Source organism: Canis lupus, chromosome 21 (assembly GCF_011100685.1).
Source record: "Canis lupus familiaris isolate Mischka breed German Shepherd chromosome 21, alternate assembly UU_Cfam_GSD_1.0, whole genome shotgun sequence".
In the NCBI taxonomy this organism is placed as follows: Eukaryota; Metazoa; Chordata; class Mammalia; order Carnivora; family Canidae; genus Canis; species Canis lupus.
In genome coordinates, this window is record NC_049242.1 from 23,339,655 (window position 1) to 23,363,539 (window position 23,885).

The 23,885-nt window shown below is 53.1% G+C and overlaps 1 protein-coding gene and 1 non-coding gene across 6 annotated transcripts in view; both read left to right on the forward strand.

Moving 5' to 3' along the window:
• The first annotated feature begins 926 nt into the window (after nucleotides 1-926).
• Nucleotides 927-23,885, forward strand: part of ARRB1 (arrestin beta 1) — a 77,324-nt gene continuing 54,365 nt past the window's right edge. The window contains exon 1 of one of the 5 annotated variants that reach the window (XM_038568610.1): nucleotides 927-1,082. In XM_038568610.1, the coding sequence (XP_038424538.1) occupies nucleotides 1,063-1,082 (20 nt within the window). In that variant the 5' untranslated portion in view covers nucleotides 927-1,062. The remainder of the gene's footprint in view (nucleotides 1,083-23,885) is intronic. The other 4 variants (XM_038568614.1, XM_038568615.1, XM_038568612.1 and 1 more) reach the window with 4 other exon arrangements.
• On the forward strand, nucleotides 16,376-16,466 carry MIR326 (microRNA mir-326). Its single transcript, NR_049483.1, has one exon. It is a non-coding gene; the product is annotated as a microRNA mir-326 (primary transcript).

Sequence of the window (23,885 nt, forward strand, 5' to 3'; positions counted from 1 at the left end):
CCGTTTGTCAGGCACTAAGGGAGGCCAGCAAACACCTGTGAACAATTCTGCAAGCTGTATTAGGTGGCTCACTTTATGTGTCTGCAGCCCTTTTGAGAGAGCTGGTGTCCAGTGTCACCCATAAAAAGCCATGAAGCTTGGTAGGGGCCTTTGCATTGTGCTACCCTGCCGGGTCAGACTCCCAGGCCACAGCGGGCCAGCTCTAAGCTTCTTCCTTATCTCCGGTGCTCACTGCTTCCTCTTCCTGGGCAGCCACCGCCACCACCCCTGGCTGGTCTCTGGCCCCCTCCCACCCTCATCAGTTCCCCAGCGTCGTGGCCCCTTCTTCCTGTCCCTGGGGGTTGCTGTTATCTCTCCACAAGGGGCGGGGAGTTGGGGTGGGGGGGTGGGGCTGAGGCCGGGCCAGGCACCCGGGGTCTCCTACAGGCCCCCACCCCCACCCAACCCGGGGCTGCGCTGGGAGGAAGCTCAGCCTTGGGGTGGGCCGACCTTGGACTTGCACCCTCCGTCGCGCATGAAAGGCGGCTCCGGCGTGCGCGGGGCAGCGCTCCTGCACACACGCACCACTGCACAAAGACGTGCACACCGTTCCATCACATACACTCCCTAGTCGGCCGGAGCACACGGGCGTGCACACGCACCGACACACTCGCGTGCACACACGCGCACGTATAGACACCCCAGCGTGCGCCCTCACGTACAGCGCACACACACACACACACACACACGCACAGCGGGGTGCACGGCTGTGGGGACCCCCGTGCCGACCTCGGGGCCCTGGCGCGCCCGCCGCCCTGCGCGGCCGCGCACACGCAGGCACGCGCAGGCACACGCGCAGGCACACGCACCCTCCCGCACTGCTCCACGCCCCTGGCCGCGGCCCGGGCGCTGTGCGGCGCGGCGGGCGGGCCGGGGCGGGGGCGGCGGCGGCGGCGGCGGCGGCCGGGAGCGGAGGAGGCGGAGCAGGGAGCCGGGAGCCGGCTGGCCCGCGCTCCTCCTGCCGGCCGGGGATTTTCCAGCCTGGGCGCTGTCGCCTCGGACCTCCTGCGGCCGCGGCGGACCATGGGCGACAAAGGGACGCGGTGAGTGCCGGCGGCGGCCCGGCCCGGTGCCCGCGGGGGCGACCTGGGTGAGGGCGCGGGCGGGGGTTCCGGGCGGTCACCCCGGGAGCGCCGACGCCTGGCTCCGCGGCACGCAGCTCGCCGGTGCCCCAGGTCTCCCGTGTGCTCGCTGGCGGGGCCGCGGGGCCAGTGGGCCGAGGGTGGGGGTACCGAGAGCAAGGACCCGGACGCCCCATCCGGCTCGCAGCTCCTCGGGCTCACACACACTCACACACACTCACACACACTCTCACACACACACACACACACACACACTCCCTCGCTGCTGACACCCAGTACTGGCCAGCAGACGCAGAGACGCAAGGGGGCAGGTTAACACAATGGCAATGGCACACAGGCTCATGGAGGCACACGGGCACACTCATGCTGTCACACTCAGACATTCACTGCCACACGCTCATCACGTACAATAACATACTGTCACACACTCACTGGTATACACTCGGGAGCACATTCTTGCTGACGGTCAGGTTGGCATACACAGGTCACACTCCAGCACACATCAGTTCTATCACACCTTCGTGTGGGCACACACATGTTGGCCTACACCAGTGCACACATACAGTGTCACTTGCACTCACTGTAACAAACCCTCTGAGTCGTACCCTCACACGCTCATGCTGGTACATGTCTCCTCAGCGCAGGGTCTGCAAGACCACACCAGCACCGACCTCCACAGGCACGTGTGTCAGACTAATACCCACACAGACTGGCACCGCATGGTCCCAAGCCTGCAGACCCTGGGGCTGCTGACACACTCTCTCCAGTCCCTGCATGGCGAGAAGGGGAACCACATCACACAGGGTGGCAGGCCCCCCGGAGCCTGGGAAAAATGCATCCCATCCACTCTGTTTCCTTTCCCTCTGACCTCCAGAGGCCTGGGGTGGCTGGCCAGGATCTGTTTTAAGCTGGGGTGGGGAAAGGGGTTCCTATCTTCTTAGGAGCTTGCCCTGGCTCAGAAAGGGAGAGGCTTTGCCTCTGAGATAGAAAACTGGGACAAAAACAGGGGAGGAAGCTGAGGCAGGGCAGCCCCTGGGGACAGCCCCTCTAGACCAAGACAGGCACTCTGGTTTGTCACCCCAGCTGTTCCCCTTCACTTTGCCTACTCCTTTAAGTAATACTAGAAGCTTCTCCCTCCTCTCTTCCCTCTCTCCACCCTCCTTGTCTCTCTTCTTGCTTCTAATAATTATGTATTGAGTGCCTGCTGTGTACTAAGCATAGTGTGGGGATCAAAGATATGCAAGACCTATTTCCTCCCCAAAGGAGCAGATATTAGGGAGAAGTAACCCTAGTGGTCATCACGTTTTGTGACCACAACAAAGCAATTTCACACTGACTACCATCTGACACTCTTTCTCAACAGCATTAGAAAGATCCTCCAGAGATTATTTTCATTTTTCCGAAGAAAAAACTGAGGCTTGGAGGTAATTTAGAAACTGCTTCCCCACCATCTTCTTGACAGCTCTTCAAGGAGGTTAATTTTCCCCTTCCTGTTTTCCAGAAGAGGAACCAGAGTGTTAGAGGTTACCTGACTTGCTTAAGGTCAAGGGGTGTCAGAAGCAGGGCAGAGGCCAGAGCCCACTTGGCCCCAGAGCCATTTCTCTGTGGCTTGCCCGTGGGCACTACTAACGAAGGCCTGCATGGGCCCTGGGTTAAAGGCCGAGGTGGGGTTCCCTGCTCTGTGTGTGGAGGCCCAGGCTGGTTGGGGAGGCTGCAGAAGATCATGAGGCCTCTGCATTCACCTTGATGATTAGTCCTCATTGCAGCTGGCTGGCCGGCACTGTGACCTGGTCTTTGTTCTCAGTAGGAGGATATGTGACTGTCTCTTCTGCTGTCTGTGTCCCCCAAAGCCAAGATCCTCCTGACCATTGAGATTAGATTTTTCTCCTTGTGAGAGTTAGGAACCCTTGCTCTTCTTTATTCCTCCTATTCTGCTTCGCCATCAGGGTGACTCAGCCCCTCTTGGGCCTTGGTTTGCCTCTCTGTGACTTGAGGAGGGATGTCCCTGCTCCCCACGGCTGGCGTAGGTTGTCAGCAAGATGGAGACACGGTGAGCAGCTAGGTACCTGTTGGAGACACCTTATCTTTGGGGTTAGGATCTTTTCCACAACTCCCCCTGCTTGCCTCTAGCTCATTGGGGGACCTTGGATAATTGTCTTTACCCTTCTGGGCCTTTGTTTTCCTGTCTGTAAATTGGAGCTGTCAATACTAAAAAATTTCAAGGCTCTCTTGTGTTTATTGAATTTGCTGGGGAAGGGGAAGAGGTGCTGCCTGAAGCCTGAAGCCCAGGCTTGGCTAAAGTCCATTCAATGGATGGTGGCCCTGCTCTTCTCCCCTCTCCTGTAGTCCCAGGAGGCCTCCCTCCTCCTTCCAGACAGGTTTCCTGAGTAATTTGGAAGAGAAGGGCAAAATCAATAATGGGCTGTACCTTGCCTCATTCTGTGGGCCATGGGTTTCTACTTTCTCTGACCTAGAAGAGGAAACTGCGAATACCCAATACTCTAAGGATCAGGAGTCATGGCATCCATCTCTGCACTTGGACCCACCCCCTATATGAAAATGAGAATGAGTCAGAAGCTGTCACTGTCGTCTAGGAACTCCCAGGGTCCAGGGGGAAGAAGGGGAGGAGACAAATGCTTGGATGGGATTAATTACAGGGCAGGTGGTATGATGATTGCTCTAACAAGGTGCTCTGGGAGCAATCGTACATCCATTCAACAAATGTTGACTGTCGGGGGCTGGGGCTTCCGAGAAGAAGGGCCCCACTCTGTCCCGGAAGGATTTAGAGCAGAGCAGGTGATTATACTGCAGGGTGACATGTGCTGTGGGAGGCTTAAAAAGGAGTCCACACCCCAGTCCCAGCAGGGGGCATGGTGAAGGAAGCTTTTGTGGGAAGGAGGTGGCTTTGGAGCTACGGGAGCTTCATCTGGAAGGATGAGGAGGCCAGGGTGGTAACCCTGGGGATGTCGTTCCTGGCCTAAGGGTACAGACTGTGCGAAGGCTCGGAGGCATGAAGCACCCCGTGCAGCCTGCAGGTTGGGCTTATGATGATGAGTGAGCCTCAAGAGAGAAACACAGGCTACTCAACCTGACATTCCTGGCTAAGGAGAGTCTGTGGTGGTTCATGGTTCAGCAGGTAGGGTGAGAGGAGGCATGGGAGTAGATGTCCCTTTCAGAGGAACACCTTTGGCAGTGGCAGGGGCCATAGGGCAGAAGCAGGGGGACTGGTGAGGAGGCCCAGGAGGAGCCTGGGAGAAGGTAGGATCTGAGCTAAGGTTGTGGAGAGGATGCAACTGAGAAATATGAATGAGAAGGTGGTGTCCATTAGCCCTACTGCTCGGGTGTCTGGTATGTGTCAGGAGACTTACATGCATGATCTCATTTGGTTCTCCCAGTGATCCTGTTAATGGAGGGATTTTTATTCCCTTTTACAGATGAGGAAACAGACTAGGAGAGATTAAGTAATTTGTCTGCTGCCATTCCGCCAACAAGCTTCTGAACGCAGCCTGTGTGTTCACAAAGCCCTCTGCTGCACCGTGCTTCACCCAGAGGGAGAGGGCTGAATGGCCCACATGGTTTGGCCTCCCCCAGTTCCTTGGCAGCTCCCCCCTCAAGTTGTGCATCCCTTCTGGTTCTTGCTTTTCTTCCTTAACTAAACTGCCGACACGAATGATCAGAGTTAGGTAACAGGAGGGACTTTCTGCGAGGCAGTGGGATAGAATGGGATTCTCTTTCCTACAGATGTTTATGACAGTTTCTTTGTTGGAGGGGAGGAGAGTGGGTGTGATGGGGATGCATAATCACCAACCCTCTTAACCTTGGCTGTCATCTCTCTTGGCTGTTAAACTCTGGGTGACCTATCTTGGCTGGAATTTAGGGAAGTCCTGTGGCTTTGTCCAGGGATGCTTCTGGGGTTCGCTGGGAAGTGGGAGTGTTAGATCTGACTTACCATCTCTGGTCCCCAGTCTAGGCTGGCTTCTGGGCTTCAGACTTCTCCACTGCTCTCTCCCTTCCAAGTTTGGGCATCCTTGCCTGAGACTGAAGTTTTCCACTGGCATGGGTTCAGGGGGCTTGTTACAGCTCGGAGCTATGACAATGGAATACCAATAGATGGAGAGTCACCACAACCCAGTGGCCCCCTGGCCTCAGCCAGGCCATCCTCTGCTACTGTTAGAGTGACTGTGCTGACCATCTATCTCTCTGAGGCCTGCAGGAAGGGGGCAGCTTGACAGGGAGCCAGACTGGAAGTTGATGAAGATGTAGGGAGGCTTCTGCATAAATGGGTCAGAGTCCTGGGGTAGGGATGGAGGAGGGAGGTGGGGATTTGAGTCTTGGGTTTGGAAGTGGTGGTTACCTTGGGGAACATGGGTATTGTGGTGCAGGGAAGAGGTATGGTGTGTGCAGAGGACAGTTAGAGACAGCTGGAGCCTTGGAGAGCACTGATACCTGAGGGGGACGAGGGGCCCAGCCTGAGTGAGGCTCCTGGGAGTCAGCCAGAAGGCTGCAGCTGGTGACTTGGTGAGAGGGCTTCTGATGGGGTGGCAAGGGATTATAGGGGAGAGGGGAGAACTCTGTTTTTCTCTGTGCTTGGAGCTGGGGTGGGCCTAGTGGAGGAAGAGTGTGAGGCCCTGGGCTTGGGGTGTTAGGAACTGGGGGTGTGGGAACCTGGGGGGTCAAGCTCAGCTGGGGGTGGGAGGACATTGCAGAAATGTGAGCTGGTCATAGGGGAGGTTGTCTGCACTGGCTCCTGAAAGAGGGACATCTGATTCAGGCTGGGTGTCCTGGGGGAAGCCTTCCCAGAGGAAGTGTCTTCTAAGCTGGGTCCTGGGGCAAGCTGTCTAGACAGAAAGGGCAGACGGTGGGTGCAGGCACAAGAGTGTGTGGGGTGTGGCTGCTGAGGGATGCGGCTGCCCTGATAACTAGGCCTTGGGTGCTGGGTGGGTGCGTTTCATGGCAGTTTCTCACACATTTATTGGTACCGCAGGTGTTTTTTTTTTTTTTTTTTTTTTTTAATTCTCCATTTGGTGAGCTCCTTGTGGTTTGGGGCTATTTCTGTTTTCTGTTTGTGGGTCCTTTATCCATCACTGGGTTTGATTCATTGGAGATGCCTGGTAAAGATTTGTTGACTGGACTGAATCCTTCCTTCTTGCCTCTGCTCTCAGCCCAGGGGCATCCTTTTTTTTTTTTTTTTTTTTTTTTTTAATTTTTATTTATTTATGATAGACACACACACACAGAAAGTCGGAGACACAAGCAGAGGAAGAAGCAGGCTCCATGCACCGGGAGCCCGACGTGGGATTCGATCGCGGGTCTCCAGGATCGCGCCCTGGGCCAAAGGCAGGCGCCAAACCGCTGCGCCACCCAGGGATCCCAGCCCAGGGGCATCCTAAAGGCTGATATTAGGTCTTCCCTAATATTCGGGAATTCTGAGGGTGAAAGCCATGTGGGACATTAGACCAGTTTCAGTGGGGGGTGGGGCAATGGGGGGTTTCTTCCATCAGATTGTGAAGTTCTGAGGGAGAGGGAGGTACCATCCCTATCAGAATGGGGTTCCTGGGAGTGAAACCAGTTTCTCCTCCATCAGACAGGCTTCTGCCGAAGGAAGCCCTGTGTCCCACGTCAGACTGCAGGCTTCTGAAGGTGGGGCATGTCTCAGTATGAATGGGTATTATCTCTGATGGTTTCAGGCACCCTCTCTGTCTCCTGTGTGCAGGATGGGTCCTGCCCCAGGCGGGGCTTGAGTCCTGGTAGCTGGGGTACAACAGAGGGGGTGGGGCAGGACAGGGTGGCTGCTTTTGAGAGGGGAACAAAGGAGTCTGTTGTCCCAGTCCCCTCCCTCCCTCCCCAAGGGGCCCTGGCAGGGTCATCTCTCTGGAGACGCCTCCTCCTTCCTGGGACTGGCCCCATCTTTAGTCTACTTTAGAGGAACTGCCTGTTCCTTCTCAGGAGACCTGGTGCCAGATGAGGCCAGGCTCCAGGGACTGGACCACACAGGTCCAGGAGTTGTGTGTGACTAAAGTCACCACAGCGACTGAGTGGCTTTCCCTCTGCCTAGGATGGGGCTGGGCCTGGCTGGGGTCACAGCTGATTCCCTGGGGCCTCCTTGTACTTGGAAAGGGATCCATTTGTGGGTCTGAAGAGCCTGGAACGAGATGGGGTGTATGGCTGGTGTCAGGCCAGGAGGAGACCTACTCCTCACTCAAGGTCTGAGCACTCAGGGGTGGCACGGCCTCTCTCTCCAACATGCACCCATGGGTCCAGAAACAGAATGGCTGTGGGCCTGGATGAGGCCAGAGGGCCTGTCCCTATGGCTGTGGGCCTCCAGCTCGACAGCTAGGCCTCCTGGTTCGTTTGCAGCTTCATCCTCCTCCCTTCTCTGGTGCCATTAGTGGGCAAGGATGTGTTTTGACAAAAGGGCAGGGGGAAGGGGAGGGAGCAGACGGCCGAGATGTACCATCTCAGGAGGGTCCCAGGGGTATGCTCTAATGCTTAATCATTGCTCTGTGACCTTGGGCACAACATTCACACTCTCTAGGTCTTGGTGTCCCCATGGAAGTCAAGTCACCCATCATGTGCAAGGAGGTAACTCTCCCTGAGTTATGCCTTTCCCATGTTCTGCTAGTAGGTTTGGGGGTGACCTTTCTTCCAGGGGATGCCAGAAGTGGGGGATAAGACAAAGCTCAGGCCTCTGTCACAGGCCAGGGGACCGAGACTGCAGGGGAACTGGGCCTGGGTGACTGTGGACTGTGCCCTCAGCCCACTCTGATCTGATTAGCATAGACTGATTAGTATAGTGGGTAGGATTTAGGAAGAACCAGATTTCCAGGTTTCAAATACCAGCTCTGCCACTTACCAGCTCTGTGACTTCTCCTACTGTTTAACCCTTTCTCTGCTACAGCACCCTCATCTGCAAAATGGGGCAGTAATAGTGCCGGCACAGCAGGTTGCCTCGAGGATTAACTGAGTTGAAATAGCTGAGGCTCATGGACAAGTCCCTGGCACAAGGGCAGTGTTATTTGAGGTTAGCTGCTTCACCAGGCTGTGAGCTCCTCCAGAGAGGGACCCTGTTTGATTCCCTCTTGAGGCTTCAAAGGTCTCAGCACAAGCCTGTTATATCATTGATCCTTAGTACACAGGTGGTGACTTGACCCAACACAGTACCCTTCCTGTCTGTCCTTCAAGGCCTGGATCATATATGGCCTCCTTCAGGAAGTCCTCACAGATCCCGAAGTACCTTTGACTTTTTTTTTTTTTTCTGCCATTCTTTCCCCACCCCCTTTCTCTCTCTCATTCTTGGCACTGATCTACTCCCCCTACACCCCCTAATGTGTACTGGTTATTTACATACTCCTTGATGTCCTCCATGTGAGACCAAGGACACCTGCCCTGAGTCTCTTGTCCCTGTCCCTGTGCAGACCTGGCATGGCACCGAACTCCATAATATTTGTTCAGTGAAGGAGGCTGGCTGTAGGTGTTTCACTGGGAAAAGATATACTTGGGGGGGGGGGGGTGTAGTGTGGTTGGTGAGGACAATGGGACATCTTTGCTGATTTTGAAATATCTAAAAGTGATTTTGTGTGTGACCCAAAGAGCTGAGGTCATAGGATGAGTGGCTTTACCTTGCTAGGAGAATTTTTTTTTTAAAGATTTTATTTATTTATTCATGAGAGACAGAGAGAGAGAGAGAGGCAGAGACACAGGCAGAGGGATAAGCAGGGAGGGATAAGCTCCCTGTGGGGAGCCTGATGCAGGACTCAATCCCAGGACCCCAGGATCAAACCTGAGCCAAAGGCAGATGCTCAACCACTGAGCCGCCCAGGTGTCCTGAAAATGTGTTTTCTGATAAGCAGAGCTATCTGGCATGGAAATTGGTGGCTCATTCCAGCCTTCTTACTTTTTCTTGTGCTGCTCCCCACGTTTAGATGCCATCCTTGCTTCTCGCTGCTTGTCCAAATCCTACTTCTTCCATTAGCGCTCCAGCCATGGAGCCATCCCTTCCTGGCCCCCAGAGTGTGGGTTCTATTCATCATCCCCATCCTCAGACATTTCCTGAACCTTCCTGGGTCTGGACTGTGGCATGGGCAAGTACGGAGACTCTCTGTAGAATGGACATCTGGGTCTGGCTACAGTATATCCAGTGTGGTTTGACCTGGCCTGAGGAGGGGCTTCTAATGACCCATGGGTGATCAAGGAGCTCTTTATGCAGCTGGAGAGATCTCCCCATTGGCTTCCCACTGGGCAAATACTCAGAACCCACCTAATTACTGGGGACAGGGTTCTGGGCACTGGATCCACCAGGCTGCGGTCATGATCAGCTAATTAAACCACCCAAGAATTGCTCGTTGGCCCCGAGGAGTGGAAGGAAGAGGGTGGGGGTAGTGGGGCTCAGAAGAGTGTGAAATGATGAGCGGTGCTGTGAAGGAGGCTTCAGGCATGGGGCCTGTAAGCAGACCTGGGAAAAGAAAGCAGGAGGTGGGGAGCAGGGAGAGAGACAGACAGACAGACAGACAATTGAGAGAGAGTGCTATCTGGGACAGCACCTATGTGAGATAAATCAAGGGCAGGGGCTCTGACCTGGGATCCAGGGACCCCACTTCTTCACTGTCCCTCTGATACCATGGCCAAGGTACTTTTCTTCTTTGGGCCTCCATTTTACCATGTGTCAAGAAGGAAGGGGAAAGGGCTTTGGCCTAGGAGGTCCCCAAGACCTTTCCTTCACAGTTCCACAGCAAGGAGGGAAGAGGGCAGAGACAGCAGGCTGTGCTCTGTGCAGGGAAGCTTGGCCACTAGCATCCCAGTCTTCCAGAAGGGGCAGGCCATGTATGGGTATGATCCAGCCTGAGATCAAGTGCCTATAGTTTAATCAGAAGGGAAGACTATGGGTGGCAGCAAGTAAGCTCTTGGCCTTTGTCATGCCTTGTCCCTGTCTTCATGGCCATCCGTGGCTCCCAAACTAGCATCCTCAGTGATGACCGGTGAGAGCTGTACAATGTCTCCTGATAGTAACACCCCAAAGGTAGAGCCATGAAGTCTGGAAGAGTCACACAGCCTCGGGCATCTTTGCTGTCCAGCAATATTGCACATCAGCTGCATGACCTTGGGACGGGTCTTAGGCTCTCTGGGTGTCAGGTTTCTCATTTGTGTGGTAGGTATAATAATATGGCCCAGAGGGTAAGGATTTGATGAAGCCCTCGCTGTCATTCAAGACCAGGAGCAGATCTCAGCTCTTCTCTCTGCTGCCCTGCTTCCCTCATCCCCTCCCTCCTGTCCTGTCCCAGGGGCTGTGCACACAGTTGAGTATGCGGGGGTGGGGGTTTGCACTGGGCCAGAGAAGAAGTTCAGATGATGGCAGGAAAGGGAAGTGAGATTATGCAGGGCCAGGGAGGGGCTGGGCAGTGTGCTGCCAGGGCAGCCTGAGCCCCCAGCCTTCTGGCCTCTCCCCCCGCAGCAGATTGTCTAAGAGGAAGTGGGGAGAATTTGGAGGGGGCCAGAAGCCAGGGGCCGGGGTGAGCCTTGTGGGGGGCCCCAGGCCTCCCTCCCTTAGCCCACACCCCCAGGTGCAGCTGTGGAGTGCAGAGCCAGATTTCTGCCCGGGAAGCCAGCAGGCCACTGTGTCACACACTCCGAGGACAAGGCCCTTCCTGGTTCCTAACCCCTAGCGGGAGTGTCTGCTGGGAGCTGAGGCGCTGGGAAGCGGCCTCTGCCTCCTGCCTCCGAGGTCTGCCGAGGTCTGGAGGAGAGGCAGTAAAGGAGGGAAGAAAGCCGCCTCCCCCTCCCCCGGCCTCTCCCTGCAGTGCTTGGCTGTGACATGCCAGGGCCTCGACTCCACGGAAGCTGGTTACATAACAGCCCAACTCTCGGCTTCTTTCTCTTCCTCCCCAGAGGGGCCCAGGAGGAGGCCGGAGCTGCTCTGCTCAGGATTCCTGGGCCTGAGAGGTCAATGTGACCAGCCCCCTGCCTGGGGTGGTGGTACTTGCCGCCCACACCGTGCGGGGAGAACAGTATGCGCTGCTGGAGTGCGGCCGCTGATGCTGGCTCAGTGCACGGCCCCCCTTCCCACACTCCTGGGAGCCCAGCCGCAGAGGGGAGAAGCCCTCATTAGAGGAAACAGGCTGTGTCCTGAGATAATTTGCCTGCGAAATGCCCCCAGAGGGGACCTGGCCTCTTTGCAGCCAGAGGAACAAATAGCCAGCATTTTTCAGTTTGTTCTACTCTGTTCCACAAACATTTCTCAAGTACTTGCAGTGCCAGGCCCGGACCTCTGCTCAGCACATGTCCCCAGACTGCCTGGCCCATCCCAGCTGCCTATCTCACCTCGTGGGAAGCTGATTTCGTGAGCAGCTCTGCCCCTGTCTGCCACCTGAGACCCTTTCTCATAGGCCTAGCCCTCCAGTGCTGGGGTGGTAGGAACTTTCTGGCAGAGAACACCACGGGGGTTCCTCTGGGCTGGGTGCTTACAGGGTTGGCTTGTACCCTTTCTGTACTCCACCCCGGTCCTCTGAAGAAGGTACCCGGGAACAGACACTTCTTGTGTACCTGCCACATCTCAGGCCCGAGACTGGGCCCCTGAGGCACGAAGAGGAAACCTGTGAGTCTCAGCCCTGGTGCTGCCTTGTCTTTTGGGAATAGATCACTGCAACGTACTAGAAGTGGGTAATGTGGATTATTTTCTCCTGGGAGCAGAGTAAGACCAGTGGCTAAGAGTCAAAGGCAACTCCTCAGAAGGGATGGTGGGTGCTGGAGCAGGCTTTGGATGCTGAGTTTGAAGTGAGCCAAAGAAAGGTGAAGCTTGTGTTGGTGCTATGTGTGACAGATGTTTTTAGCCAGGACTGACTTCCTTCATCAGATCCTTAAAAAAAAAAAAAAAAAAAAGATTTAATTTATTTTATTCATGAGAGACACAGAGAGAGAAAGAGGCAGAGGGAGAAGCAGTCTCCCCAGGGGGGAGCTCGATATGGGGCTGGATCCCAGGACCCCGGATCACACCCAGAGCTGGAGGCAGGTGTTCAACCACTGAGCCACCCAGGCGTCCCACTTCATCAGATGCTTGAGGATGTCCTGTGTACCAGGTACAGTGTCAGACACTGTCATTTCATCTGTCGTCACTTAGAAGTATGCTGCAGCTGCAGACTGTTTTTAAACAGCAACAACAAAATTTTTTTAAGATTTTATTCATTTGGGGGTCGTCTGAGTGGCTCAGTGGTTGAGTGTCTGCCTTTGACTCAGGGCCAGGATAGAGTCCCACATCAGTCTCCTTGCGGAGAGCCTGCTTCTCCCTCTGCCTGTGTGTGTCTCTCATGAATAAATAAATAAAATAAAATAAAAAGATTTTATTCATTTGGGAGAGAGAGAGAAAGAGAGAGAGAGGGCGCACAAGCGGAGGGGGAGAGGGACATAAGCCGACTCCCTCCTGAGCAGGGAGCCCCAACAACATAGGGCTTGATCCCAGGACCCTGAGATCATGACCCGAGCCAAAGGCAGATGCTAAAATGACTGAGCCACCCAGGCAGGGCTGCAAACTGTTTGAGGACACAAAATTTAGGGTGAAAGTCAAAGCTCTGCCACATGGCATCACAGTGAGTGCTTGGGCCTGGACAGGAGAAATGGGACAGATACATGAGAAGACACCAGGTCCAGCAAACCCACCATTGGAAACAAGAAGGTTTGAGGGTCTGTCCAAGTCTCTTCTGGTAGAGGGCCACCAGAGCAAAGGCTTTCCTCCAGTGGAGGAGACCCTGCAGAGGGTCCGGTGACTTCCTAGATGAGTGATGGGCATGGAATAGGAAACTATGTCTTGTGAGAAACAGCTGTAAGCTTTGGGGCTGTGGGGTGGCAGTGGAGGTAGGGACACTGCAGCTCTGGGGGCCATCTCTGGGAACACATAGGGAGGCCAGGGGCTGCATGCCAGCATGGTGGAGAAGAGCAGTGGACTGGGGTTCTCACCTTTCCTCTGCCAGTAGCTCTGCGTGTGTGTGGGGTTTTTCAGCCTCTGGGCATAAAGTTTCCGTTCTTTCTCTGTTGTATCTGTGCTAATGAAAGCACTCAGCACATTAACAGGATGATTGTATTATGGGGCTTTATAGCCCCAGGGCAGTAGAAGAAACCTGGAAGCATTTTTAAACTCCGTAAGGAGAACTTTTTCTTTGCAAGATATTTTTTTAATATCCTATAAATGACAAAGATGATCACATGGCATAATGGAGTGGTTAATATGCACATATTCATTTCTCATTTAGAGGGCTGACTGCAGCAGCAAGGACTCTGCATGCATACTTGAGACAGTCTGGTCATCTTGGATATTCACTCTTTTGCAGCCAATTTTGCCAGGAAAAAAAAAAGTGAAGTGTTTTTTGGTAGGAAGAACTTTCAACCAAAGAACCATGACCCCCAGTCCCAGATCTAGTCCTGTCCCACACCACACAACAACCTGGCTCCCTCCAGCCCCAGCTTTTGTTGGAGTGTTTGGGGGCAGGGGTATGCCAAGCTCCTAAACCCTAACCTTCCGGGGGCAGCCAGCCTGATGGTGATGGATACGTGTCCCTATCACCAGAGCGCATTTCTTCTCCCCATTCCACTGCCACTGGCTCAGGCCAAGCCCCCTCTGGACTGTTACAGTCATCTGCTGGCTGCTGTTCCCTTTCCTCAGGCTAGACACCTCCAAAACCACTCTCTTACTCTGAAATCCGCATCTGACTCTGTTTTTCTCCTCTGGTTTAAATACTGGCCAGTTGCTCCCATTTCGTGTAGGACAGTCCACATTCTCCAGGGGCGTTGGAGGCCCTCCACCGGCTATGGCAAACTTCTTTCCCAGCTCTCCCCACCACACAGCCAACACCCTGGCTGTACTGACTTTTGGGTATTCCTCCACGGTCTTCATCCTTTCTCCCACTGTGCCTTTGTTCAAGGCAGCCTCTTTGTCTGAAATGCCTTCTTCCTCCGACTGGTGGCATCTCCCTTATGTTTGAAGGTAGAACCTAACCTCAGCACGGTTGGTTCAGCTGATCTGTTGTACTAAGCACCTGCTGCAGCATGCTTAGGCATGGCACCTTCCGTTGACTGGGGGCTCCCTGCCTGGGCAGTCAGTGCCCTCCTGCACGCTCCCTTGCACCGTGCAGGCTTCTGTGATGGCCCATTACATTCTAGGTCAGTTTCCTGTGCTGGAGGGCAGACCTGTGTCTGGTACCTTTTGGACCCCCAGCTCCTGATAGGGCTGGCCTAGCCAGGTGACGTCTGGGTTTGGAGAAGGGACTTGGAGCAAGTGTACAAGCCCCACATGCACATGCACACACACGCATACATACTTTTGACACACATGACTGTTGTACTCAAACAGAGCCCAGGATTGGGTGGGGGTGTGAGTCAGGGAAGATTCCCTGGAGGAAGTGAACACTGGGCTGCTGACCCAAAGGAGAAGCACTCTTTCCCTCTTCTCACTTCCTTCCTGGTGCTGGTGCTGAAAACAGCTGACACGGTCTGTGAAAAGGGAAATGTTGGTATTGTGAATTGGGGGTTGGGATTTCCTAGCCTGGAGGTGATTAAATCAGGCACGTGCCTCCCTCCTTCCTCCCTCTCTCTCCTCCCTCCCTCGTGGTAGTCCCTCCCCTTCCCTTCATCCCCCCCTCCTTTCCCAGTCTCCTTTATCCCCCCCTACCCTCTCCCTCCTCCTCCCCCTCCTTCCTCCCTCCACTCTGTTCCTTCCACACAGTTTCTGAACCTCTACCCAGGCCAATGCTGGGGGCTACAAAATGAATTAAAAATAAGACATATCTATATTTTTCTGTCTTCTTAAAGTTCATGTTGGAACCCGCCCTTTCCTTTATCTGTCTTACTGGATCTGAGTCCAGGTCTTGGCATGTCACTGTTAGCTCTGCCACTCTGGGCAGCTCAAGTCACTTCTCTGAGCTCTTAATTATACCATGGAGATGATAATACCCTCCTCCCAGGATTGCAGTTGATAATGTGTGGGAGGTGCTGAGCAGGTGCCTTTGATGGTAGTTCCTCTTTGAGTGAGAACCACTCTCCAACTGGAAGCTCCCTGAGGGCAGCACCATGTCTGTCCAGTGTGTCCTCAGTGACAGCACAGGGCCAGGCACAGGGTACATCAGTGGGATCAATTATCCCAGTTTTCCTGGGACTGTCTCAGTCCATCTTAGGGAACTCCTTTGTCGTGGGTGGTTGGGGACAGTTGGTCACCCACACTACATTCTCCATAAGGGTTTGTAGAATGGATGTATGAGTGAATGAATCATGAGGGAAGGACAGAGGTAGGACTTGGGCAAGCAAGAGCAGGCACCAGGCAGCTGGCTTGCTGGGTGAGGGGTGGTCTTGTGAAGGGCCTGGAAGGCTGAGCAAGTGGAAGGTGGGAGGTGGGCATGAGGCCCTTTCCTGCTTGGCAGCATGTGGGCAGATTCAGGCCCTGAGTCTGTGAGGCTGTTGCTTTCAAGCAGGTTTCAGGCTTCCAAGGCCTGTGCACCCTTTCTCTGACACATCCTGAGAGGAGAAGGCAGCCTCTGATCCACTTCTTCTAGGAAGGCCTGTCAGAAGCCACCAGCTGCTCCTCTTGTTCCTCACACAGTGCACAGTGTTCCAGCATGTCTGCCTTCTGAGCTCTCCACTCCGGACTGTGAAGAGACTGGGCAGAGAGGTCTGGGCCGGGAGGTGGGAGAGCAGGGCTTCAGCCCCATTCCCAGAGCCCAAGCTAGGCCTCAGCTTCCCACCTGTCCCCTGGGAAATCCAGCCCTTTCTGCCAGATGTCTGTGAGATGTCACTTGTGAAGGTCCCTTGGCATGTCTAGCCCAGAGTAGGCACACGATGAGTGTCATTTGTTGTCCCTTTCTGTAAATGGGAACAAAAAACTGGCTCTGTGTATCATCCAGGGCTGATGTGTGGACCAGATGGGATGTGGGATGTGGGAACACTTGGGAAATAGTGTCATCTCCTTTAGGTATCTGGGGATGGGGCTCTTGGTAGGGGTGTTCCTGTTGGCCCAGGGTTCCAGGCACAGGTGGGGCTGACCCTGCCCACCCAGGCATAGAAGATACTCCTGGGGATGTGCTCCAGGATCGCAAAGAAATCCAGCGCTGCTGTCCATGTGAGCATACATACTCTGTGGGCCGGCCCTGCGCTCAGATGGGCTCTGCTCTTCTGCAACCATGGCAAGAGGGAGACAGACAGAAGGACTTGGTCCAATTGTGGGAAGGGCTTAGTAGCAGCAGGACGTGTGACAAGAAGAAGGAAAGTCCTCCGGAGCCTCCTCTGTCTGTTGGGCTGGAGGCAGGGCCTTTGTGAAGGCGGGTGGTGATCGGATCGCCTCTGGGCCCTTCCTCCAGCCCAGAGGCGGATTCACCACGAGGCTGCTGTACCTTCAGCTTCAGGCCCCTTGTGCTCCAGGGCCCCTTCCAAGACCTAGGCTGGGTCCACGTGCTCAGAGGCTTTGTGAAAGGTGCAAAAGGAAGATATTTTTGTACTTTATTTTTATTTTTATTTTTTTTTTAAAGAGGGCTTCCAAACGATATGAACTCATTGGAGTGTGGATCTGCCCCTGCTCAGGCCAGGTGGTCCTCTGTGCCAGGATGTTGGTGCTTTATCCCTACATGTGCTCAGGGAGGTCTCATCCCACCTGTGTGGACCTGGTCAACACTTGCAGCCCTCCTGCTGAGCCAGAACTTGAAAGGCATCTGAGGGAGCTGGTTCTGGGATAGGCCCAGCTGTGGATCTTACTTGCTGTGTTAAGCAAGAGACTGGAATAGTCCTGCCCTCGGTCTTGCTCATCTGTGACATGGACGTAATACCTACCTGAAAAGGCTGTGGAAATGTTTAAATAATGGACCACAGGTGAAACTGCCTGGTAAGGTCCCAGGTTCAGTAAATGTGGATGGAACCTGGATGGAGACGGGCAGGGGAGGGGTGGGATGGTTGGGGGATTGGGGGAGTGTGTGGGCAGTGCACCTTCCATGGGAGTGGAGCCAGTCTGCCGGCTGTCAAATTCACCTGCACTGTGCTGTACCTGGTGCTGGGTGCTGGGATCCAGACGGCTGGGGTGGGGGGCTGGTGGTCAGAGGACCTGAGAGGGTGAAAAGTGTTTATAAGCTGTCCAGTACAGTTCCCTGGGAAGGGGCTGTTGTAAACAGAGTGGCCCTTTCATGGGGGAGGGCAGAGTGGAAATCTGGACTGACCTTTCCTGCTCCTGGGGGGCAGGGAGGTAACAAGCCTGACCGGTTTTTGTTTAAGAGACCGAAGCCCTGGCAGGCAAGCTGACTTTTCCAGCATAGAAGGGAAACCAGGCCGGCAGGGCGCGCTGCTTCCCACATCCTGCCTTGAGCAGAGCTGGGGAAAGGTGAAGGTTGCTTAATGGTCCTCAGGTCCTTCCCACTTTCAGTGCCCCCTACAGGGAGGGGGGGGGGGGCTAGGAGGAAAGAGTATAAGCTTTGGTGTAAGGCCAGGGTTCACATTCCACTACTATTGCTTATGTCTGTGACCTTGAGACAGGTAATCTTGCTGAACCTCTGTTTTCCTGTCTTTAAAGTGGGGATGGGCACCTAGGTGGCTCAGTGGTTGAGCATCTGTCTTGTGATCCCGGGGTCCTGGGATTTGGTTATGCATTGGTTTGCCTGCATGGAGCCTGCTTCTCCCTCTGCCTATGTCTCTGCCTCTCTCTCTCTCTGTGTCCCTCATGAACAAATAAATAAAATCTTTAATAAATAAATAAATAAAATGGAGGTGATAATATTCTTTCCCCACTGCCAGAGTTGTAGTAAGGCCTAAATGAGATATCGTAGGGCTTAGCACAGGGCCTGGCACAGTAAATGCTGGTTATCCCTCTCTCCTCCCCCATATCCCTCATCAAGCTGTGTCTTACATTCTACTCCTTTACCCACATGTGCATACCTACAGTTGGACTGAGCTCCCTGGGGGCAAAGGTTATGTTTTGTTCATCCGTCATTATACCCCCAGCCCTGGCACAGTGTCTTCGAGACGCCTTGAACTGGTTGGCAAGAGGCTGCACTGGCTCAAAGAAAAGAGCAGTAAATCTCAGCCAGAAACTCACTCACTGCACACCTACTTTGCACTCCCGCCAGAGGCCTACTGGGTGCTCTATGCCCTGCAGAGCTTGAATGGCCACTTGTAGCTTGCTGTCACCCTCTGTGCCAGTGACTTTCTTTTCTTTTCTCTGGTCCCAGTACCCGGCACAGGGGGTACTCATACATTTTTGTTGAATGAATGGCTGCCTCCCCCCGACCCTTTCCTGAAGTCAGGCTTGCTGTCCCTCCCAGCCCAGCCTTGTTTGGCTTCAGCCTCGTTCTCTTTAAAATGGGGAGCATAGTGATACCAGGTATGCAAGGGCTCAACTGTGCCTCAAGTAAGGTAAGCACCCCATAATATCAGCTGCTTTTTTTCAAATGGTCTTCAAGGGTCTTCCTCCGAGGGGGAGAACATTCCATTCCTGCAGACCCTCTCTGCTGACCTCACAATGGATTTGGAGCTCTGTGCAAGCTGTTTATGTTTCCCCGGCAGAGTTTATTACCCAGACGGGCCTACTGCAATTAATTACAAGCAGAGCAAATAACTTGTCCCTGGGAGGCTGGGCTTGGCATAAACATTTACATCCAGCCAGGGGCCAGCCCAGGGGCTAGGCTCTTTCCTCCAGCCTTTGGAATGGAGAGGGATCAGAGGATCAGGGCCGAGAGGCGTGGGATGGGGTGCGGTGCCAAAGAGCAATAGCTTTCCTTCAACTGCTTTTCCTGGAGGACTCCTTAGCCCTTTGAGGTGCTGGGCCTGTGCTTTCTCTTTTCAACTCCCTCATGTATCCCCCAGGTAGAGCCCCTGTTTAGCAAATGGGGAAATCGAGGCTGAGCTAAATTAAGCAGTCTACTTAAAGCCACACAGCTTGCAGGGGAAGGCAGGAGCTGAAGGTTCCAGTGGCAGCTATGTGGAAAAAATAGGCTAGAAAAGAGAGGCTAGAAGTTGGGAAATCACCGAGGGATTGTTTACTCGTTCGCTCACTCGTTCATTCACCACATACTTGTTGGGCCCGTGTCCTGGGTGAAGAGAGCCAGAGGAGGCGGTGCTGACTATTAGTGCCGACCCAGACTGATTGCCTCCACATTGAATGCCAGGAACTCCCAAGGGTGGTCCCATTAACAGGCAAATGTGTGGCAGAGGTGGTTTCTTAAGGGGTAGGAAGGAGATGGCCTCTATGGGTCTCTAGTGCTCAGAGCCACACCGTCTTACACAGAGAGGAGGCCTGAAGGGGAGTCTTCAAAAGGAAGTGACCTTGCGGTGCTTAGTCAGTGAAGCATCTGACTCTTGATTTTGGCTCAGGTCGGGATCTCAGGGTCATGAGATTGAGCCCCATATCCCATTCTGTGATGGGCATGGAGCCTGCTTAATCTTTCTTTTCCTCTCCCTCTGTTCCTCCCTCCACCTCTTTCTCTCAAAAAACCCCAAACCAAGAAAACCAAAAGGAAGGACTCTCTGAAGTCAGCGCACTCCTCCCAACCTGGAGTCTAGAATTCTAGAGTCCCAAGCCCCTATTTTTGGTCAGAGAAGGTTCAGAGAAGGTTTAACTCAAAGTTGCACAGCAGGAAGGCATAGTGGGCATTCCTGGCAAAGGGCTTTTTCTAGTGCATTTATGTCTTAGGGGTGAAATGACAGATTGGCAGGGGAAACCCTCATGACTGTCCTGATACCGTGCCCCTTCCCACTCCATGGCTGTGAGTCCTGTGTTTTCTGGAGGCCTTTTCAGCTCAGCAATTCCTGCTCTGCTCAGCATTCTTGCTGTGTAGCTCTCTAGAGCCTTCTGCTAGGGGCCATCTTCCCTCGATGCCGGAAGGAAAGCTAAGACTCAAGGAGGAAAATAAGCAGGATCCTCCTGCCCCATACTCCTTTTGGACATAGTGTGCCTGGATCCTGGAACTTTTGGCGTGGGCAGGAGTGCATCTCTGCATCTTTAGGCCCTGGAAGACCCTGGGGCCTCGCCTGAGCCATCCACTCTGTGTTGTCCGTACCTGGCCCAGAGCCTGGCATGTGGAAAGGTGTGACTTGCAGGGTGAGTGAATGGCTGGTGGGATACAAGGATACTCTAGGGAAGGACACTCTAATTTGGCAGACTGGGGGGCTCCGCTCCAAGTCTCCACTCTACTACAGATGAATGTCAGTGTTGTTTCCAGAAAGGAGACAGGACAATAGTCCTCATTCCCAGGGTCATGGTAAGGATCAAAAGGCGGCAGAAAGTGGAAGCAGATGGTCCAAATGTACATCAGTGATAAATGGCTAAACAGATTGTGGTCTCTCCAAACCATGGAAAAGTATTGAGTTATAACAAGGAATGACACACTGGGCATGCTGTGACAGGGACAAGCCTTGAAAACATTGCTCTAGGGGCGCCTGGGTGACTCAGTGGTTGAACATCTGCCTTTAGCTCAGGGCCTGATCCCAGGGTCCTGGGATCAAGTCCTGCATCAGGCTCCCCACATGGAGCATCTGCCTTTCTCTCTGTGTCTCTCATGAATGAATAAATAAAATCTTAAAAAAAAAAAAAAGAAAAGAAAACATTGTTCTAAGTGAAGGAAGTCAATCACATAGGTCAAATGTTATAGGATTCCCTTTATATGAAATGTCCAGAATAGATCGATCGGTAGACACAGAAAGCCAACGTTGGTAGCTGCCAGGGGCTGAGAGAAGGGGCGGATGGGGAGAAGAAACTATCTGTGGGTGAAGCATTTTACTTTGGACCTGTGGAAATGTTTTAGAAATGGAGGAGGTAGTGGGTTTTTTTGTTTTGTTTTGTTTTGCACATCTTGAATGTACTAGAGCTCCAGCCACTAATTATTCACTTTGAAATGGTTAAGTTTTATGTTATGTGAATTTCACCTCAATACATTATTTTTTTAATTGTAAAAAAAAAAAAAATCCTGCATCTGTTAAGAGGGGATACTGGAGGTGAGACATGGGTGTTGGGTGAGGTTCCTAGAGGAAGATGGTGTGGGATTGAACAGCATTGATAGGTGCGGGTATCAGATGGGAGGCAGTTTCGCTGAATGGTTAGGACCAAGGGTTCTAGACTAAGACTGAGAGGATTCAAAGTGATGTGGTCTTGGGCAGGTTATTTAAACCTTCTGTTTCTATTTTCTCATCTATGAGATGGGAATTATGAAATATTTTATTATGAGAATCTTAATCTTTTATTATGGAAATTATATAATTTTCCTGAGGATTAAATTAGTTAATATTTGTAAAGTGCCGAGAATGCCACTTGGCACAAAATGAGTACTATGTAAGTGTTAGCTGTTGTTATGATTGCTCATTCACTTTTTTTTTTTTTTCTCATTCACATTTTTATTTATTTGCTCACTTACTGAGCTCCAGACCCAGGCTGTGCTCTGAGGACCCAGGGCCTGTTTTCAGGGGTGCCCTTACATCTCGGTGCAGGAGTCAAGCCCCCACACTACCTCCTCCCTGGGCTGTGCCTGTAGCTCCAGCTGTTAATGAAAATCGTGCATCACCTCCTGCTTCTCAGAGCTGCCTGAGCAGGCACTGTTTCCCCTAGGACCCGTCAGGTCTCTTTCATGGCTTTTGAAAACACCCAGATCTTGGGAGCTGGCGCCTTGGGCTTTTTGGAATGTTAGCGAGTCCCTGGGCCTTAGTTTCCCCTGCTTGTCATGGGAGAGATCAGGCTGGCCATGCTCCGGCATTCTCAGTGTTTAACCTCCAGACCTCTGGGCCAGTGTTTGGGATGGGCCTGAGGTGTCACATCTGTTGAGATTTAATTTATAAAAACTGGACAGTCTTTTTTGGGGGCTGGCATTCTGGACAACCAAGATAAGGAGGTTGGAGTGGGAATCGAGGGTCCCTCCTGAGCTCCAGCCTTCAAGCCTTGGCTTCCTTTTGGCTAGCCGCTGCCGGCTTCCCCGACCCTTCCAGCCGTTATTTAGGCTCAGAGTCTCATGGACTGAAAGTCTGATTCTAGCTGCTTCCGTCCCTGCTCTGTCAAGCCCTCCATGTTGGCACCTTTCCCCTCTGCCATCCCCAGTCTGTCCCTCTAGCACAGTCATGTCACATCCCCATCCCCTCACCATGACAGTCAGTACAAGCACAATCACCAGGCTACGGTGACTCCCGTTCACCCCCAGCAAAGTCTTACTCAGCTATTGTACCCCCTTTCCAACCCCTGGATCCCTCAGCTCACCTCCAGCTACGTGCCCTCCCTCCCCCCAGAGCTATGTCTCCACCTGCTGGCTTCCTTGCCAGATGCTCATCACAGAGATTGTCCCAGGGCAGAGGAGCAGAAAAGTCATTCCAGGAAGGAGCTTATTTTCTCTCTTCTTGTAAAAGCAAAGCTACATCTTAAGTAGCTTGAGTCAGGCTTCCAGAACTCCTCCCTGGTGGTGGGAGGAATGGATAAAACAGGCAGTCGCCGCTGAACGGGAGGCCTCCGGAGGAAGGCAGAGCCAGAGTGAGGCCAGGCATCTCCAGGTTCTCAGAAAGCCCTGATATATTCACATGCCCTCTTCTGTCTTGCAGACATGGGCACCACACTCCTACACACATGGACCCCAGCCTTCAAGGGCCTGGCTCGCTCTGGTCAGGGAAGCTTTCTTTGGTAGAATCCTCACGTACTCAGCCTTTCATCCATCCAGGGGCCTTTGCTCAGTGCCAGGGGCCGTGCTGAGCCCTGTGGACACAGAGTGGGGCCAGACCAGGTCCCCCCCGCCCCCGCCGGCGGTGAGAGAGGTTGCTGGGCACTCAGAATACAGTGCCGTCTGATAAGCGCCATGTATTCATTTGCTTGTTCAACATGGACTTGCTAATAAGTACCTGCGATGTACCAGGCACCGTTCTAGCACCTGGGCACCAGCCCAGAGCAAAGTAGGCAAGGACCCTTCCCTTCACCAGGCTAACCTTCTTCAGCCTGTTGTGTCATCCTAGGGACAGAGTGACCAGAGTTCTGAGGACACATTTAAAAAGAACTGATATTTATCTTTCAATAATCATTTTTTTAAAAACATAAAACTGGGGCACCTGGGTGGCTCAGTGGTTGAGCATCTGCCTTCAGCTCAGGTCGTGATCCTGGGGTCCTGGGATCAAGTCCTACATTGGGCCCCATGGGGAGTATGCTCTCCCTCTGCCCCTCACCCCACTCGTACTTTCTCTCTCTCTCTCTCTTTCTCTCTCTGTCTCTCAAATAAATAAATAAAATCTTAAAGAAAAAATAAATAACACAAAACTTTCACATTTGGACGAGGAGAAGATAACAATCCGTAATTTCATTGCTTTGGAAGAACATTAAAAATATATATATACTTTAATGTTTGCCCTATTTGTATCCATATGTGCATACATATATGTGTGCATGTGCCTGTGCCTGTGTACTCAAACACAGTTGCGTTTAAACTATGTGTGACATTTGGACTAATGCTTTTTTTTCCGCCTCCAACATTTTCCCTGCCATTAACCCAGCATTAATAAATCTACATCTATTAATGACACAGAGTTCCTCATGCAAATGCCCCGCGGTTTATTGAACCCTCCCCTCATTTGACATTGACATTATTTCTAGTTTTTTGCTATTATAAATAATGCTGAAATGACTTGCTGTGAAGCTATCCAATTACTTTCTAAAGGCAAGGTCCTGGAAGTTGCAAGGGTCCAAAGCTCTGCATCTGCCCCCGCTCCCTTTCCCTTGCACATCTTTGTTGTCTTGCAGGGTGTGGCTTCTTGCCCCTGGAGGAGAGGAGGTTCCCACCAGGTCAGTCTTATTATGAG